At 44.3% G+C, this 19,334-nt stretch overlaps 1 protein-coding gene across 4 annotated transcripts; it reads left to right on the top strand.

Annotated features, from left to right (window-relative positions):
- The first annotated feature begins 1,461 nt into the window (after nt 1–1,461).
- On the top strand, nt 1,462–18,316 carry tcf20 (transcription factor 20). 4 transcript variants are annotated; one of them, XM_044100576.1, is made up of 6 exons: nt 1,462–2,000; nt 4,681–12,539; nt 13,418–13,511; nt 13,614–13,663; nt 13,794–13,891; nt 17,469–18,316. In XM_044100576.1, the coding sequence occupies exons 2-5, from the start codon at nt 5,631–5,633 to the stop codon at nt 13,851–13,853; spliced, it is 7,113 nt and encodes a 2,370-aa protein (XP_043956511.1). In that variant the 5' UTR covers nt 1,462–2,000; nt 4,681–5,630; the 3' UTR covers nt 13,854–13,891; nt 17,469–18,316. The 4 variants fall into 4 exon arrangements, with proteins under 4 accessions (XP_043956511.1, XP_043956510.1, XP_043956509.1 ...); XM_044100575.1 differs by having other exon boundaries at nt 13,614–13,677; XM_044100574.1 differs by lacking the exon at nt 17,469–18,316 and adding an exon at nt 14,032–17,459 and having other exon boundaries at nt 13,614–13,677.
- Nucleotides 18,317–19,334: the final 1,018 nt, after the last annotated feature.

The following is a 19,334-nucleotide window of genomic DNA, read 5'->3' as shown; positions in this document are numbered from 1 at the left end:
CGCGTGTTGTGGCTGTAAGAGCCTGCATGTATGACACACTGCAGTGTATTAAAAGTGCAGCACCACGGATTGGGGGGGGGGCCACAGGGCACATCATTACGTTGGCTGGAGACTGTGCCTCGCTCGCGGGCCCTGTGTGAGTGCAGATAAGCCAGGCTAGAGACAACACAATAAATTTAACCAGGAGAAAGGTTCCTGTTTGTTGCGCCTCCGCTGTTGCGGTGGCAGTGGTAATGGACTGGGGAGTTAATACATCTTAGAGTTTCCTTTGATTTGAGTGAACAAACATTTTACATCCTCTGATGTAAATGAGGCTTGCTAACTTAAAGCTACGACCTTTATATATGCTTTTAAATTCACTCTGCTGAGACCTTCCCCCTTTTCTCTGTAGTGACCACAGCTGGTTCACCACAACATAAGCCTGCATTGAATGCTAAGGCTAATTAGCATGGCCATAGATGCTAACTAGCCAGTAAGTTGTTTCTCTGATATTTGCACATTAAGCAGTGCTAACGAAGACCTTCCTCCTGGCTCTGATTGGTTGTTTCTGACCAGGAGCCCTCACGACATTGAACAAATATGTAAAAAAAACATTATTTCGTCTAAGTTGCAAACTGTAGCATAATTATAGGATGGCCCAGGTGCTTTTTTACTATGTTGTATTTTGTGAAATCCTGCTGTCTAAATTAATTTTTTATTTGATTTTTGGATTTGAGACCAGTCAGTCAATGGTTATAGTCAATTATACCCAATATCTCTCTACTTGTGGGCCATCAGAGCCTAACTCTGGGTCGGTCGAGTAGGGTTAGCGCTAATGAAACCCGAAAGCTTTTAAGCAGTTGAAATCTGTCAGATTCTCATCTGCTATAATATTTACAAGCATCAGCTGATCAGCTCCATTCTCTCCTGCCTCTTGTGATGTCATTGACTCAAATACAAAGCAGAGTCTTTCTTCTTCATCTGTTAGCTTTCTATATGAAACGTGTCGGTGGAAATCCATTCCTTTTGCTTTTTATCGTCTCTGAAATGTGTTAGATTTTCTCTTTTTGCTATCTTTAAAACCTCAAACCGGTACGCCTACCCCTCACAAACGTTCTTCCGTCTGTTGCCCTGCTCATTACAGACATAACCTTCTCTTATTGCTTTCAGTCCTGACTCCTCTCCATATTGCCGTTGTACCCTGGTGCCTTCATCAGGCTAATTCACTTTCACTTGACATGAAATATGAACAAAGAAGCAGAGGAAGCAGCATGCTTATGCAAAAAAAAAAGAGAGAAGAGAAGAAAAAAAATCCATCTGTAAGCACTGATATAATCTTTAGATTTTGTGGCAGAATTACGCCAAGATCAATGAAAAAGCCAAAGCTTCACAGAAGGAGGGGATGTGATGGAGAGAGATGAGGGAGGGGGGTGTGGAGGAATATGAGTGTGTATGCATTTTCAAGGCGGTCTTTCTGTTGCAAGAAGAAGAAGAAGAAGAAGAAGAAACAGGAAAGCGAATATCTGGAGCTGCTGATGGAGGAATGGAAGTGCATTTTCAGTGACGGGAAAGCACGTCTGAAAAGTCTTGGCGCGTTGAAGGAGGCTAGAGGGAAGAGAAAGCGATGTGTTTCATTTTAGTTGGACATAGGTGGAAGCACCTCAGCGGTGTGTGAAAGGAGAGGGAGAGAGAGAGGGGAACAAGAGAGGGGAGGAGGCGGGGGTGTATGGACCTCGCTGGTTACGGGACCCACAGGCACCCCGATTGTGCTCCGCTCTCATCATTTCTGGAGGTGTAAGGACAAAAGGAAAAAGAAGAAGAAAAGGCCCGGGTTCTGGGTGTCGTGACGGGGCCCCCGACTTCGCCGCCGCCGCTTGGTTCGGGGTAGTCTGGGCTCGGAAGGCTGAGGGGGGAAAGCGGCGGAGCGGTCGACTCTAGGCTGGGGTTTCCTGCCACAGCAGCGGGATTGTCACAAAACAGCCTTTCACTCTTCGAGGGGCCTTGTATTGCTGCGTTTCCAGGTATGCCTTCAGAGTGTTAGCTAGCCCCGTCTCTCCGGCTGACTTGCCTCTCCTCCTGGGAATGTTTGCTGTGTTTATTTAGGGAAAAAATGTCAGACTGCGAGACGGCAGTTTTGTTGTTTTTTTATTTTTTATTTTGTAAGGCAGTAGTCACGGCAGGTCTCCTGTTGGGAGACGTTATTTCTGCTGCTAGCTAACCCATTTACTGAGAGGCTCTGGTGATTTCCGAGGGAGTAACATCTGCACCTAATCACCTCTCCTCAGTAGCTGCTCCATTTTAGCCTGCTTTAACTATACGTTTGTGTACAGTGGCCTTGTAATAACGTAATAAACACAAACAGACCGACTCAGAGATGCTATCGAGTGTTTCCATCTTAGCTAGCTCACAGTTTACGTGGCTAGCTCGCATATTTAATTGGAGATATCTGAGGTGTTTTAGCTAGGGCTAACCTGACAAGGCTAAAAGAAGCAGCAGCACTACAAAGCTAATTGTAATGCGTATTCTTTGCTACCGGCTAATGTGTAGCTGCTACATCTGCAGTGCAAGAAGCCCCCCAATGTGGTATTGATGGCAGTATGACAAACCTTACAAACAAACCAGAGCTAACGCTGGCTCATTCTCTGCAATAACACTGCGTCTGCTTGCATCAATTAGGCAGCTCTGCTGATGATTGACTGGCTGACAGGCTGCACTGAGACAGGCAGATTTTTTAAATATATTTTTTTATTGCTGCTGCACTGTTTTGTGGGTTGGAAATGCTGCTGCCTGGTAGTACACAATGAGATGTTTAGGGTTCCTAAACAGGAAGGGGAAACATGAACACGATTTGATTGTTTTCCAATTCTAGAAATTTGGGAAAACGGGAACAGGAAATGGGGAGGGGGGTAAAAAATTACAGATTGTTGGATGTTCCATTGCCTTATTTGACTCATAAAGGTACAAAGTAGATTGGTCTAAGAAGTGTACTTGATTTAGTCATCCACCATCATCAAACAGTTGATCCTCCATCCACATCCATATGTTTATTATTTATCCCCTAAATCATCAGTTATCTGGGATTTTTTTAGCCAGAAATTTGAGTTCATCCTGCTGCCATTTATCTATTAGTTTGCCATCCATGAAGTTGTTTCTCAATCATTTTTTATGTAGATATTAAACAGCCATCTATCAGTTTTATCCATTTTCTTTTGTTATCCATCCGTCCTTCTGTTCATCAGTCTGTCAATCCATCCATTCAGCCATCACTCACATGCCAGTTTCTTGTTTTTGAAGGTTTTTGCCCAAAATGAAGGGAAAACCTTTAAGTTTGAAAAGCTACGTAGTTTCAACGCAGGGTTTGAATAAATTAGTATAAACCCTGGATGTTGTGATCAATGAATAACTCCCCCTGAACTGCTGTCCTTCAGATTTGCGCTCCGAAAATCAAACGCAATCAAAACGAAGCGGTCCAAGTCGCAGCGCCGCTTTGATTGATTGGCTGTTGTCGCTCGGGCTTGCAGGCCTTCCTGGCCCTGTTTTACCACATGCTTTGCATTCAGCAGGACACTCGTTATAGGGTGGCCTTTGTTTCAGAAGCCACACGCAGTTGTATTGGGGGACTACTAACACTTTTTACAATGCAATTGAAGCAGAGAAAGAGGCCTGTTCTCACAAATGGCAATTAAAGATACTGACCCCGCCCCCCCCATGAAAGCTGGCGTGATCCTGCCTCCAGCTATCTCCCAAAACAAGTCCCACTATTGGACATGTGATAAGGACTTTAGTTTGTCTCGGATCTTTCGCGAGGTTATTTGTTTACATAATAAAAGCGAGTGTTGTGGATGTGTTACTCTGTCGGCTAAAATGAATCCTCGGCTTTTTAAAAAAAAATTTAATTAAATTTTTTCTTCCAACAAGTCTGTTTGCTATAGGCCACAGGAGACGGCGAGAGCATGTATTGTTAAAGCAAGAACAGATGCAACGCTCTCACAGTGCATATTAAAATACGAGCAGGAATTTAATGCAGTGCTCATATTAAATTAAAATCCAGTGATGACTTGAATGGGTAATATAAGTGCCATGTGGTAATGCTCATATCATTGTTGCTTCAGTAAACACTGCGTCCTGTTATTGAGCTGAAATTATGTGTAGTTGCAACATCTTTAGGTATGTTTGATTGTTTATATTAAATAGGTAAAGCTTCAGCAATAAAAAAACATCCCAAGTTCAAGAGGGCTAAAAAACCCCATAAATATTAATATAAATAAATACTTTATTAAATGCATTATTGATACCTGTGGAGACGCTCAAACCTTTTGGCCAGAGATTGGAATTGGCAAAAATTCCCAGAACAACTGGCTCTGATTGGGTGATTGTTGTTACATGTCAGATAAAGGTCTGGGACTGATGTTTTTATGCAATAATGGGGTTCATTGTTGAATTCACACGTTTTCTGTTGCATTACAATAGCAAACCTCGATCAGTGAGCGAACAACACCTCATGTGTTATGGTTCACAATCAGCAGGTCAGAACTCAACGAAGTCCAAAAATCTGAATCGGACAAAAATGATCAAAGTGATAGCTAAAATCTCTTGTTTTATAATGCATATTAGAATATTCCTCAAGTTCTGTTTAATTGAAAATTAAAAATGTTACACTTCCTTAGTCCTTTGACGTTTCTTTTTCCATTTGTTTTCCAGGCCAACATCTGATGGAAACGTGAGTGCCGTATTGTGTGTGGATTTACTGATAACCCAAACCGGGATTGATGGAATCTGAAGTGGAATAAATGGATTACCCTGTTTTGGAAAACGGTTGCCGTGGAACTATTTGAAGTTAAATGACGATTGACAAAGAACGGCAAATTGAATGCTGAAGAGGAGTCTGAGGAGTTCAGAGGAGTCTGAACACACGCAAAAAGAAAAAAAAAAAAAAAGGGACCAAATGCATCGACTGGTCAAATGAGTGCAAAAATAATTTCATCTGGCACCCAACAGCTGACTAGGCTATCCATGGAGACTTTGCTTTTTGGAATGATTAATGAGGATCACTGTTTAGACTTCTTGATTCTCTCCGGGTGGGTTTTGTGTCACACAGGTGTGAGTCAAATCCACAGACAGTCACACACAAGAAGGAGCTAAAGGATCACTGCAACAGAGCAACTTGCAGAGCAACAAACTTTTGTTTCTGAAGTTTTGAATTTTTACTTTTGGATTAGATCGTCTGTGGAGTTTATCCGTATGAAGAAAATCCCTGCGGGCCATGTGGAAGTCCATGATACTTCTTTCACTGTGCCAAACAAATTCCGCTTTTTGGAAATGAACTAATGCATCTCTGCATATCTCCTGAAAACTTTGGAGATTAGCAAACAATCAACAGTCACGCTGAACATGAACTGTTTTTTGGGGTTTCGGAGCTTGACTGGTCACTGATAAACCTACAAAGAGTTCCACAAATAACTCCAGAGGAGGATATTTCGATATCTGTGATATAAATGTATAGTTTTTACCATTTCTTGTTTTCCTGCCAGGCTGTTGACTCTCTTCATGGTTACTGCCATAAGCCTGCCAGTTTTTCAGTCTGAAGCATTCCCTTCTATTTACACTCACAGATTTTTTTCCTTTTTTAAATCTGAATTCGGGGGGAAAAAATGCAGAATTTCTCCAACAGCCCGGCTCCACCCTCAATCCCTCCTGGATTCAGCGGGAGGAGCGTGGGCGGACCGCCATATCCCCCTCAGCCAGTGGAGCCACAGATCTCTCCGAGGATGATGGAAGATTACGTCGGGATGCAGCAGCAGAGCATTCACAGAGGCCACCACCACCCGAGCCAAGCCAGCCACATGCTTGCGTACGGCGTGAGGAACAGAGGAGCTTTGGAGCCTCCACCAACACAGGGTAACGTCCACGCCGGCAACAATAACAACCCCTACAGGAAGGAGGCTATGGAGTTTTATTTTTCAATGGGTGGAAAAGACAGACATAGGAGGGGAGGGATGGGCTATGGGGGAAGTTTTGGGTATCCCGGTATCGATGGACATATACCTCACCAGTATCGACATCCTGGATCCAGTTCTGTTACATCGTCTGGCCTGATGTCGCCATACCCAGTGGATTATGGCTCTAGCGCCAGTTCAGGGGGCGCTGCTGGAGCCTTCTCTCCTTCCCATCAGTACAATATGAATCAGAACCCTGTGATGCAGTCAGTTCCAGGCTCTCAAATGCAACAGCGCCAACATGGGCAGAGCTTTCCTCCTGTCCACCAGGCACAGCAGCAAAGAAGCTACCCACACTCCGGGCACAGGATGACCCCACAGTACCATTACTCTCCACAGGGGGGAGCATCCACAGGGTCATCTGGAATGTACAGCCCACCTCTGCAGAGATATCTGGATGGAGCTGCAAACAGCAGCTTTGATCCTAAAGTCAACAGTTCCCCAAGTGTCAACACTAGTTCCAATTCAGTCTCCAATACAGGCACTGCTAATAATGTGGGGCCTGTGGAGAATGTTCAGCAGAGCTATCCAGCTTCAAATTATTCCGGATATCTCCCACAGTCTCATTCACTTCACAAGCAAGCCACACTACAGCACAGAAACTCGCAGCACAGTTTAGGGGTTGGTTTTGACGGTTCTCTGAAAATGCCTCACCAGGGTCCGTCTGCAGGCGGCATTTTTGCAAAACATCATCAAACCTCCAACCCAAGTATAGCTCAGCCATCCTCCCAAGAAATAGCCAAATCCCCTATGCATTCTAATGCGCAGCAAACTCAAATGAACCAAAACTTTAGCCCGATATCAAACCCCTCCCCTGCTGCCTCTGCAGTTCATTCCCCCAGCTGTAGCTCTTCTCCTTCCCCTCTAATGGGGGTCTCTGAGGCACTTGGGAACGCCTCAAATCACGGCCCTCCCATGTCGAGCACCCGTAGCGGCCATGGCCACAGTCGGCTACTGCAGACCGCACCTCAGTTGAGTCCCACGCCCAACTCGAATAGCAGCGTCAGTAGTTGCGGCAGCAGCGGCAGCCACAAAGCTCACAGCCTGAGCGCAGTTGGGGGGAGCAGCCTACCTCCAGTGGGTCGAAATAAAATGAGCCAGGGATCCCGAGAGGAAGGCTCCTCTGTTTATTCCACTTCCTCTCTTGACAGAATGCAGGATGCCGGCCTGAACAGTCTCAATGCCTTGAGCTCCCAAGTAGCCAATTTACCGAACACAGTTCAGCACATGCTCCTCACTGACACGGTGTTCTCGCACAAGAAGAGAGACGGCGGGCAAGCGCCACACGCGGCGCACTGCGTGCCCCCATCGCAACCCAGGAGCCGGAATTTAAGTGCAGCCTCGAGCGGCAGCACAGTCAAAGACGCCAGAGCTGGTGACGGGGCAGAGGAAGACTCAACTCTGCTGCCTGTTGGAGTGCCGTCTGGGACCAAAGTGGAGCCAGAGGAGCAGCTGGCCGAGGGGGATCGGGGGAGAGCAAGGCAGGTGAGTGGTGCGAGCACTGGGTCTGAAGTTATGAGCTATAATCCAACCCAAACGCAACCTGGACAGGCATGTAATGTTAAAATACTCGTCCCCGAATCACAGTCAAAAGAAGCAGCAGAAACTAAAACAAAAGAAACTAACATTCCTTCATCAGCAGCATCTCCATCCTCTGAAGGTAGTCTAACTGTACATTCAGCACCACCAGTTTCCTCATCCCCCTCCTCCTCTTCCAATATTCCTCCTGCCACAACACAGAATTGTGTCCCAGAAACTGGTTTGGCATATAATGACCATAGAGGTGGGGAAATTAAAAAGGAAAGTGAAGCAACAGCTGAGAAAATACAGAAGGTCAGCAGCCAAATGCAACAAGATGGAGGAGTGAGTGCAAAAAATGGCCAGGAAAAGAAAAGCATGTTGCACTCAGAGTCCAAGTCGCAAAGTAAAAAGGAAGAAGAAAAGCAGGCCTTAGAGGAACAGCAAAACATCAGTAGCGTTGGTGTGATTGTTTCAAGTCACACTGACAAAAGTAAGCATCCCCAAGACAACTGTGTGGAAGAGAGAATGCCACTCTCTTATTCAAAAGAAGCAACCAGTCATAATGGGGACGAAGGTGTAGATCTTAGTCTGTATTCGTCCCATCATCAAAAGTCAAACAGTGGTAGGTCTCCGAATCCTCCCCAGACTGCTTCGCATAAATACAGCTACCCAGAATCCACATATGGCTCAGATTTGTCTATGAAAAACAGAGTGAGGGCCGGCACAGGCTCTGTAATGGAAACAAACCCCAGATTATTTGGGTACCAGCTCTCGCAGGTCGGTTACAGTCATGTGCATCCAAAAGATGGGTCCAGTTCCGGGGTCGAGATGCTAGTGAAGAGAGGTCATGGGGCGGGGTCTAAAGCTCAGGATGAGAACTCACAGATGCAGCAATTCCCCAGTCTCCTGCAAGAAGTTCTTCAGGGTTACAATTTAGACAAACGCTATGGTAGACCGGAGCAGACGTTCCCTGCACGTCATCAAGCCCCACAACAGTTTCCATCTAGACATCCACTTGACATCCCTGAGGGTTTGTCTTACTCGGCTCAAATTGTAAAGACCACAAATCAGAAACATGGAAGTGATCCGGATTTTGCCACAGATACTCAGTCCTTAGTAAAGTCAGAGGTCTCTAATGCTAAGATTCTTCAAAATGCTGAAAAACCTGACATGGGTGTGTCCCAGAGCCATTTAGTACAGACTGTAGATTCCCAGCAGCCCCCAGCTAAACACATCAACTTATCTGACTACTCTATGCCGCAGAGAAAAACATTATCTAATGTACAAGAGCTCCTTTTGCAAGAGCCAGAACCGTTAACTCTCACGTCTCAAACCGAGCCCCAGAAATCAGGATCCACATTAGCCCCGTCGGAACGGCGATCCGTCATCTGCGACGTGTCGCCGAACCGACGTAGCACACCAGAGCGAGAAAGGGAGGGGGGGAAACAAAAGGAACGGGAGAAAAGTCAGAGTGCAGCCTCTGTAATCCAACAACCATTTTCTTCTCCAGCTGCACCAAGTGATCTCAGTAAAAAGGATGTTATAGAAAAACAAGTGAAAATGGAAATGGTGCACAAAGAGTCTGGAAATTCACAAAATGAGAATAATGGCAGTCAATCTGAGGCGGAGTATCATTCTAAACCTCCTCATTTGTCAAGTGGGGTAAGTGCTGACCCCTACAGGCGTGGCACTGTCGATATAACCCCCATGCCCTCACACCCTGTGAGCATGACTGCTTTGACCTCACCAACAAGGCATCACTCATATCTTCATGGAGTCGATCTTTCGTCCGGCAGCAGTGCTACATTTCCGTACCAATATGGAGACTCAAGAGAAGACAACGTGATGTCACGGAGTAATCTGCAGTTTTCCTCTCACCATCCTTTTCACCACTTACCTCCTCAGTCTCAATCCACCAGTAAACTTCAAATGTATCCGCACGCACGTGGCCCCCCACACCCTCCTCACGACATGAGTGAGTGGGTAAAAGCCATAAACAGGCCTCCGAAGGATATGATGATGATGCAGCATGGATCTTCTCCTGGGAGACACAAGGTTAACCAGTCAGAGCAGAGACAGCGATTAATCCCACCGACTGACATCCAAGTTGAACACACAAGCAAAACTCAGTCAGTGCATCATCAAAATCCTTACTATGATATGAAAATATGGGAGTCTACACATCCTAGGAGAGAGGGCGCTCGGATGATGGAGGGAGACACCTACTATAGAGCCCAACCTCCTCCTCCTCCTCTTCCTGGCCCTCCTCCTCTAGCTTCACACAGTCACGTTCCGACACAACTGACTCACAGCCACAATGCTGTCAAATCCGAAGTATCCAGAGGAGCTACAGAGGAGGCCAGACACACCTGTCCACCTCCCCCATCCATCTCCTCTAAGCCTCCTTCAGACACAAACACCGCTCAGCCACAGCGTCCAACAAAAACCGGAGGTTCCGGAGACACAAATCCCCTGATTTTAAGAAGAAGGGTTCGCTCTTTCATATCTCCCATTCCTGCAAAAAGACTGCTCCAGGACGCACCTCAGCAGAGAGCCACTACAAACTCTCATCACTCCCCTGGAGCTCAGTCTGAGCCCAGCCATCACAACGACGATGATTCATCCACCACAGAGGTGCCATGTCCGCGGCTCTCCTCCCCACAGCCAGGTGAGAACAGCTTCCTACAACCGCTGTCTCCTTCAGGTGGTAACACCAAGGTTTTGGCTGCCAGAAAAGGACGGGGCTTGAAACTGGAGGCAATAGTGCAGAAAATTACCCCAAATATTAAAAAGCCAGCAGCACCTACCGATGATGAGTCAAATCATTACCCTGGTTTCTTGCACTCAGACATCCCAGTATTTAATGAGTCACAGGATCAAGACTTGGCAAATTTCCCCAGGGTTGCAGGAGGGGAGGATAGTTACATGGATGAAAGTCACTCATTAAACAACATGATTCCATTTAGAGGAGTTGATGAAACCGGGCCTTTACCCACATCCTCCTTCCCATGTGAATCCCATCAATCGTCTCAAGTCAAGCAGCAAGACTTTGACTTTGGTTTAGGGGCCACCGTGGCATCTGCATCAGGTGATAAGGAAGACTTTGCTTTGCTCGGCCCATTACCTCCTCCCCCACCTCTTCCCCGCCCGGTCCAGGGTTCTCCACCTCCGTCTTCATCCGCCCTTTCGGACATTCAGCATTTTACAAACACATACCAGCAGCTTGAGACTCGAAGGGGAGAGCAGTCTGCTGCTAACCTCCTTCGACAGAAACTCCAAGAATCTGGCATGGGATTTGAGGATTACCCTGGCAGCGACTACTACGGGACCACCCCGCCCCACCAAGGCCACATGCTGAACAGACAACATCAGATGTCCTCTGGAAGGTCCAGTCTGTCGCCGACAGACTCAAAGCCGTTGGAGAATGTTGTGCCCAAGGGCTATTTCCCATCTGGCAAGAAGAAGGGCAGGCCCGTTGGAAGCGTGAATAAGCAAAAACGGGCTCAAACCCAAGTCCCGGTGCAGGCCCAGGCTCAAATCCAACCACAGAGCACAGCTCTAAGTGTTCCTCCAGTTCCAACCACTCCACCCCCTCCAACCCCAGCGCCTGCCTCCACCCCACCAGCAACACAAACTCCCAGCAGCACATCAACCCCTACCATACCCACTCTGTCAGAAAACACAAACACTCCCCCAACAGCCCCCTCTGTTCTGACCCAAGTGGTGAAAGCTGACGTCGAGAGTGAGGACACGCAGCCAGAAACTGAGGCAAAACAGGTGCGATGCAGACGCAGAGGTGTGAAAGTCGACGGCGAGGCACTGGAGGCGAGGGGGCGGCAGAGGAGGAGGAGAAGAGCACCGGTACCTGCGGCGCCACCCATATCTAAAGATGAGCCAGATGCACCTTTGGGGGCAATGGGGAGTTTTAGCACAAACAGAGGTTGCCCAGATCCAAATAGAAAAGGCCTGTTTATTCCTCACATCCACGTGGAGAAAAAAATACCTGAGATCGGAGCTGTGTGCACTATTGTTAACGCCGAGGACGACAAAATGAAAGGAGAGCGCAGTGCAGCAGGAGGAAAAGCAGGAGGTGTTGGAATTGATTCGCTCCTGACCTCAGCGCTTTCCTCCCAGTTATCTCGGAGAGACAGAGAGTTGGAGAAGAGGGAGACGGATGAGGTGGAAACCACACTTCAGTCGGGCAAAGCACTTCCTTCATCTGGCTATGTCGTTACAGGGTCTGTGATCACAGAAACCAATCACTCCGGGCGCCTGCTATGCTGTCTGTGCCAGAAATGGGCAAACTACAAACATCTTGGAGATCTCTACGGGCCATACTATCCGGCTGAATACGCCGCAAAGCTCCCCAAGAACCAGCCCCAGATCAGACAGTGTCAGCCCGCTACAGGCCCAAACAAAACCGGACCAAATTTAGACACGAACGCTTTGAGTACACCTCAGGTCACACCAACACAGTTCGCTCAGTTCAACAGACCCTCATCTGAGAACGACAATTTCTGCTCAAACCCAGCAGAGAGAACTGCCTTCACAGCCCCAACAGAAGAGATGATGATGATGATGTATATGCCCGGAAAGCTCAGCAACAAAACGCCTTTAATCTGGGAGAAAAACCCCGATCTGCGACCTATCCCTGAGCTTAAAAGAGAGCCGGACCTGGAAGACGACCAGCAGCAGCAACAGGCACAGAAGCAGCAGCCGCAGCAGCTGACAGACGACACTCAGCAGCGACCTCAGCACAGAAAGCTGACCTCACATCCCCGCTTTAAAAGGCGACACAAATCCAGCGAGGACTCCCCTCGGATGGTTCCATCCAACAGTAAGGCTTCCCTGCCTTTTCAGCCCCCTCCGCCTGCCTTGGACTCCCTGGGGCCCTTGGCACAACTCGCACAGCTGCCACAGATGCCCATGGACCCAGAGGAGCTGTGGGTGCATGAAGGATGTATAGTGTGGACAAGTGGAGTGTACCTCGTCAATGGGAGACTGTACGGCCTGCAGGAGGCACTAGATGGAGCCAGAGAAACTGTGAGTATCAGCTGTATTTGTCCTTTTTACTGTATTTCACAAGTCGAGTCAAAGTTTGCTTGCAACAGTCTCAAGTGAGCAAAATGCTTCATAACAATCACATCATCATAGGTAGATAAAGGATAAAACGAAAATATAAAATATGCAATAATATTTTAGTCAAACTTGTAGCTAAATTGTATCTTTTTCTCTGTTTTTCCTCTTGAAAGGTAGGTTTATGTCCAAGTCAATCGTTTTGCTTTTGAAGATGGGGTCAATATTGTATTTCTTTTTTTTTTTTTTTTACTACATTTTTGGCCCCTAGGTAATTTAAAATATATATATTTTTAATTACATTTAAATTCCAAATAAACAAATCAGTGATACAGTTTATATATATGTGTATATATATATATATATATATATATATATATATATATATATATATATATATATATATATATATATATATATAAAATTATTTTATTATTTTTAAAGTGTGTGTTAACAAAAACAAGCAAAAAATAAATAAATAAAAGAATCAATTTGCAAACAGTAGTTTAAAGAAGCTGTATTTTCTGGTGTGAATACCAGACATGGCTAACAATAGTCACTCCTCTGTTCCCAATGTAGCGAATGTGCCACTACATTTAGCAACTTTTCAAACAACAATAACAACAAAAAAAAATGGTATCGGCAAATCAGATGTTTTAAAGATTGTGATCGGCCATAAAACGGCAATCGGTGCGCCCCTATTTAGAACCAACGGCAAATGTCAGAACTTCAGGCTGGAAAAGTAACAAAGCATATTTATAGCAACCCTAATTTTATATCTAGTCTGAGCTTTGTTAAAAGCTGTTGGTCACTTGCCAGTTTTGACATTATCGTTTATTCACCAGAGCTGCTCGTTCTGCGAGATGGTTGGCTCGACGCTGGGCTGCTACAGTAAAGGCTGCACTCTCCGCTACCACTACCTGTGTGCTATTGAAGCAGGTGAGGAGGTGCATGAAATACAGCTAGTCTGTTGTTTCCTTTGGCACTATTGGTTTTTTTTTTTCCCCATTCATTTTTGGCATCCCTTTGTCTTTTACTCAGACTGTTCTCTGAATGAAGATAACTTCTCGCTGAGGTGTCCGAAGCACAAGGTAAAGAAGGAGAGGTTCGTTTTTTTTTTTTCCTCTGCCTTGTTCACTAATCCGTTTATTAGAATATTCCCACACTTGGGAAAACTGATATAACCTTTTCTTTTTTTTTCTCTTCTCCCCATTAATCCAGTTTACCCAGAGCATCCGGCCAGCCAAGCCAGTGTATGTGGAGCAGTCAGAGAGAGGCTGAGGGAAACTGGGAGAAGGAAGAGCCGGATTTGGGGAGCTGTAAGTCAACACTAACTTGGTACCAGATTTATTTATATTTTTTATTGAATGGCAGAACGTGGCTCAGATCTAAACCCAAACAGAAAGTTATTCATCTCCAATAAGTTGTATTTAAAAAGATAAATTCTCTGTTTTCTCAGATTTTTGCATGATTTACTTAAAGGCTCAGCTTAGCCCTCTAAGGTCGATGTCCGCTCGCTGACGTGACGCATTCAATAGGCTACTGCAACCAAAATGGCAGCATGCCGAGTGTCCATTTCAACTTGGTTGGACAGCACAGACTTTAAACTTTATAAAAGTAGTGTTTTTATACTGTTTTTTTTTTTTTATCTACTTCCAAATAAAACCAGATTTGTGATCAGTCATTTTCACCATAATTTATTTTTTATTTTTTTGCGCATTTTTCACATTTGCTGCTCATTCAGTGAACGTTTTGTGATCAGGAAGAACTTCAAATGCAATATGACACCAATTTTTTTGATTTCCTCAAATGCACCACATTTCTAAAACAACCAATGAAACGGTTTGTGTCGGCATGCTGGCACGGTAGAGTGACAGACGTGGTGAGAGAGGGGCTCTGGAGAGAGTTTCGGAAACGGGAAGAGCGCAGTGACGTTTTGGATTTTACTAGGAAAGTTTTCGGTGAGTTTTTTGGACTGTAAGTGTGTTAGAGTTTGTGTAAGTTTGTTAGAAGTTTAGCTTGCCTTTGTGACAGTCACAGTAGGGTAATCTGACAGAAAGACAGAAATCCGAGGAAACAATTATCCTTCCTGAAACTTGGAAAGTAAAAAAAATTCACCTTCCTCAGTCTGAAAAAACAAAGCAGTTTTTTGCTTTCATCCAACCTTTAATTTGAATGCATCCATTCTATGGGAAATTAAGAAATACTTGTTCCGCACATTTGTTATGTGTAATAATCCCTTTAAAATCATGTAACTTCTGATTAGGAATCCATGACTTCCTGTTGCTCTGGGGTACAGACATAACGTGACACTTTAACCAGCGACCACTTGGATGTTTATCTCATCGCCATGCAGAGTGAGGAATGTACAGCAGTTAAAGAAACCTCCAAAGTGGCATCTTGGAGTCACCACGTCTCCATAGCAGCGATCGGATGATATCTAAATACCAATCAGATGAGTGTGTTACGAGGAAAAATCCTTTTCCGTCTCAAACATAAACATGGGGAGTTCGAGTGGAACAATCCAAAAATATGGAAATCACTTCATGCCTAGTGTTGAGCATGGTGGAAGATTTCTGATGTTGTTGGCCTGTTTCTCTTCAAGGCTTCAAAGACATCTTTTTCCATCTTTTTCAATAAATATGGCTGTATTTCCTCATTGTCGCCAATTTATTTCATTATTTTAGACTGGTTCATACTGGATATGCACTGAGCACTGTTGTTATCGGGCCGATATTGAAACAAATTCTATATTGGGTATTGGTGACAATGTGCCTGATCCACAAGGGCAAATCTGTTGAGCGGTTTGTGCTCTGAGCAATTCTTATTCCTATTCCTAATTACACTTTCCGAACCATTTGAAAGAAGGTTTGTTGCAGTTTATTGCCTGAATGTTTGACCAAGGTCGTCAGCCAGTTTATCAGTTTCTTTATTCATTTTACTTTGGTTGCTCTGCTCCTAATTGGACTGACTGAACAAATTAAAGTTCTTTTGTTTTTACATGTTTGACCACCAATTGGTGTATTTAAATGTGCTGGTACTGGTGCAGAGTGAGCAAATAAATGAATAAATTCAGGACATTTCTGTCTGTGTTTAAAAAGAAAAATACGTCTTTTGTCAATTCAGCACTGTTTTTCTGTATCGGATTGGTTTCAGCCGATAGTGAGCCTCAGATATCTGTATTGGTATCGGAAGTGAAAAAAGTGGATCGGTGCGTCCCTCGTTCATACCGCATGCTCCCAAACTATGTCATTTAGCTCATTGCTGCACGAGCCACGCTCTTATTCATCCTCCTGCTCCCCTCACCTTTGTAACGGTACTCCTGTCGCTCGCTGCCACTTCCTCCCCCTCACATTCAAACCAACCAGTCTCCATGGAAACCAATCCACACACAGCATAGCTCATATTTCTGTCTGTTTACGTAAGTTTCATGAAGCCGATGTACAGCTCAGGCTTCGTCATCTGGGCGCATCCCTTTCCGTTTCTTTCAGTTTTACCTCTGGGAGTTTTAAAAGTATTGATTCCTCTCATGAATGTTTTCATGAATGCTTTCCAAAGATGGAAATGTTTGCCTTTTCCTTTTTATGTAGATCTCAAGCTCAGTCAGGTTCAGTGGAAAACATCTATCGAAAATCAGTTTTCTTTTAAAGTCTTGCAGTGAGTCCTGGTTGGATTCAGGGGTAGATTTTAACTGTCCCACTTTTAACATCAACCTGAATTTTCTTAGATCTAAACAAGTGTTTCCCAACGCTTTTTTTCCCTATGTGCTCCCCATCTGCAACCTAAAAAAAAAAAGAAGTAAATTCTGTTCAAAACAGTTGAGATAGTTTCTTTATACACTACTTTGAGCTTTCATCTGTCTGTGTAGGGATCAGATGTCAGGATGTACCAGTTGTTAAAGGCTTGTTTTTCTTTTTCTGTAGCAAACAGCTAACTTTATCTTTCTGAATAAAGTAGAAATCAAGTTTTTTTTTTGTTATTATTGCTGTTTTCCATCTTGAGAGCGATGGTTCTAATTCCACAAACTCATTCGGACACTTCTTACTAAGATCACTGTATGATTCAATTGAAGGGTGTAATTGGGTTTAGTTCATGCTGAGATTCTGAGAATGGTCAAATCAAATGAAACAATACTTGATTGATCAGCTCTTCTACTATAACAGTGACCAGTGACATTAACAATGCATCGGACAGGAAGCAGAAATCTTTTACTGCCATGTTTGGGTTTCGTTAAGCAGATGGAAGATTTTCAAATTCTAATTTTATCAACAACGTTAGGAGGAATGAATTCTCCTAAAGTGCATCTTTATGCAGATGACGCCATGCTTCACACCAGTTTGAGGCAGGCTGTTGATGAGCTTCCAACTCACTTTAAGCTGCCGCAGCGATTCATGTTTGACGTAAAGCTGGCGCCGAATGTGAAGGAAACCGAACATGTTGTTTTTAAAAAAAAACAAAAAAAAAACATGCTTAATGTTGGCATTTCCAACCTAGGAGTAGTACTTATTTATCCAGAGATTATCCTCCTCCACATATTTAGTAATTTAACTGAGTGATGTATTATTTGTTTGTTTGTTTGGGTTCATATTGAGCACTTATTCAACAGGTTTAGTTTCTCAGCCATTTATGAACGTTGTTGATTGTTGATGACATCACACAGATCATGCCAATCTGTTTTTTTTTTGGCCCTCTTGAGTTTGGCCCTATACTATATAGTCTTATGCACAAATTGTATTATTAAATGTCTTCCCACCTCATAATTCCGCCATCTTTTACTTAAGTTCCCAATAGAATACGTTCAGATTTATTTTTGCAGCATGGCGACATGTGTGCGAATACTTTTGGGAGGCGCTGCGTAGAAACTTTGCGATTGATAATTATTGTTTCTCTTCGCAGGGTACCTTGGACAGTAGGCCTCGGGTGGGCGGGGAAATGTGAAGAGACCGGAGTCGTCGAGGAGAACGGCTAAAGGGAATGTACAATTTCTCAAACTGAATCAGCATTACTTACTTTTACAGGACAACGGAGAAAACAAACCATTTTTACCAGAATCATCGCTCTTTACTCAAAAGCAGAAACAACACAGAGGAACTTAGTTGAGAAAAAAAAAACACAACCGTAAAAAAAAAAGAAAAACAAAAAAACCCCCAACAAACTACAGCGATCGAAGCGGGGACGAAATGGGACGTCGAGACCGACGGAGGGATTTCGCTGTAAAGAACAAAAAGAGACAAGCTTCTTGTCTAGGCTCTCTTTGATTTTCCAGACAACCTAAACTGTTAAACTCTTGCTTATCATTTTCTGCATCATCATTTACCTTTTTTAATCCTTCTGTTTGCGTTGAAGAGATGTAGCGGGAGCAAGTTGGGTGTCGAAACCCAAACAAACAAACAAACAAACAAACAAAAAAAAGATGTTCTGGGAGAGTTGGTGTCATTTTACCAGTTTGGTGTTTTTATGTTATGGTATTAGGATGATCGCAGTTATTACTTTAATCCTCATTATTTTGTATCCTCATCAGTATTTACTTATGACAACGAAATGGATGTATGCCGCTTTATATTCAATCAACGCCTGAGTTGGAATTTTTATTTTTTTATACTTTTCTGTCGCTTTTCCTGGAGAGGGAAAGAGCCGGAGCGTCTGATGTCTGGAATGTCAGGGTCGAGTTTGCCACAAAGACATTATTGCCTTGGAGAATGGACATCTGTTGCCTTTAAGAAAAAGAAAAAAAAAAAGAAGAAGAAGTTGTGGATGAGCGAGCGATGTGTATGTGTGTGTGTCTGTGTGCGTGTGTGTGCGTGTGCGTGGGATGGGGTGGGTGGGGGAAAATGCCGATATCTGGGTCTTTTGATTCCATTTTCTTTGGTCCTTTTTGAAAAGTGTTCTTATTTTTCATCACAGGGGTTTTTACGGTACAGATAGTATTCATTAAAAAGAGAAAAAGAAAATCAGATGGACAGTCTTATTTTTCAAGAGCAGAACGTTCATAATGTGCAAAGAGAGAGAGAGAGACTTGTAAGAGGACGAGATAACACTATGGACTGAGGCCTGTTTGCCGTCTCTAACCGGGAGGACGCATGAAGGACAAACAGGGAGCTTTTTCCTCGTACGCTGGCGAAACGATGGAAGTCGAGACGGACCCCAGGCTTTCTGGACGCCGCGTTGCCACGCGACCGGCCGTTTCTGTCCTGGTCAAAGTGAGCCTGGACCAAGTACTTTCGAGAGAGAGGTTTCCCCCCCACCTTCAGTGGAGCAGCGGCAAATGAAGCGGAAGATCCAAAATCCATTGCCATCAGATTTCAAAGTGAGTCATACATGGTGTTGTCTTTGTTACTTTTTATTGTTATTCTTGTACAAAACAAACAACCGGAAAAAAAAAAAAAGGTCAAACTGAAAGACAGTTACACTATCAGAACCATGCTGTATTAGAAACCTGTCGATATGTATATGAATTATGAATACACTTAAAAAATGCTTCAACTTTGTTTCAGCCTTCTTCATCAGATTTGCGCGGGGGTTTCTTTGGTTTTTTTTCCTCTCTCTCTTTATTTTTTGTTTCCCCTCCATGTCTTTCAATGTTTCCAGCTGACAGGGAGGGTCTGTTTCACACGGTTACACCCTCCATAGAAGACCTGACAGACGCACCGCTGAGTCCAAAAACCTGTTGCGGCAAGCCTAGGACGGGCATTCACCGCAGGCTTCAGGCAATAATCCAACAGCCCTGCGCTGACAGATTTGCTCAAAGAAAGAAAGCAATCG

The sequence above is a fragment of the Gambusia affinis genome, linkage group LG19 (assembly GCF_019740435.1).
Source record: "Gambusia affinis linkage group LG19, SWU_Gaff_1.0, whole genome shotgun sequence".
Classification (NCBI taxonomy): Eukaryota; Metazoa; Chordata; class Actinopteri; order Cyprinodontiformes; family Poeciliidae; genus Gambusia; species Gambusia affinis.
The sequence above is the reverse complement of the archived record's forward strand: the minus strand, read 5'-3'. Positions and strand labels throughout refer to the sequence as shown.

Bases quoted from the DNA above. Each gene is read 5' to 3' on its own strand.
- tcf20 (XM_044100574.1), top strand. From the start codon at position 5,631: ATGCAGAATTTCTCCAACAGCCCGGCTCCACCCTCAATCCCTCCTGGA. The intron at 12,540-13,417 runs GTGAGTATCAGC...TTTATTCACCAG, and splicing joins TAGATGGAGCCAGAGAAACT to AGCTGCTCGTTCTGCGAGAT. The intron at 13,512-13,613 runs GTGAGGAGGTGC...TCTTTTACTCAG, and splicing joins CCTGTGTGCTATTGAAGCAG to ACTGTTCTCTGAATGAAGAT.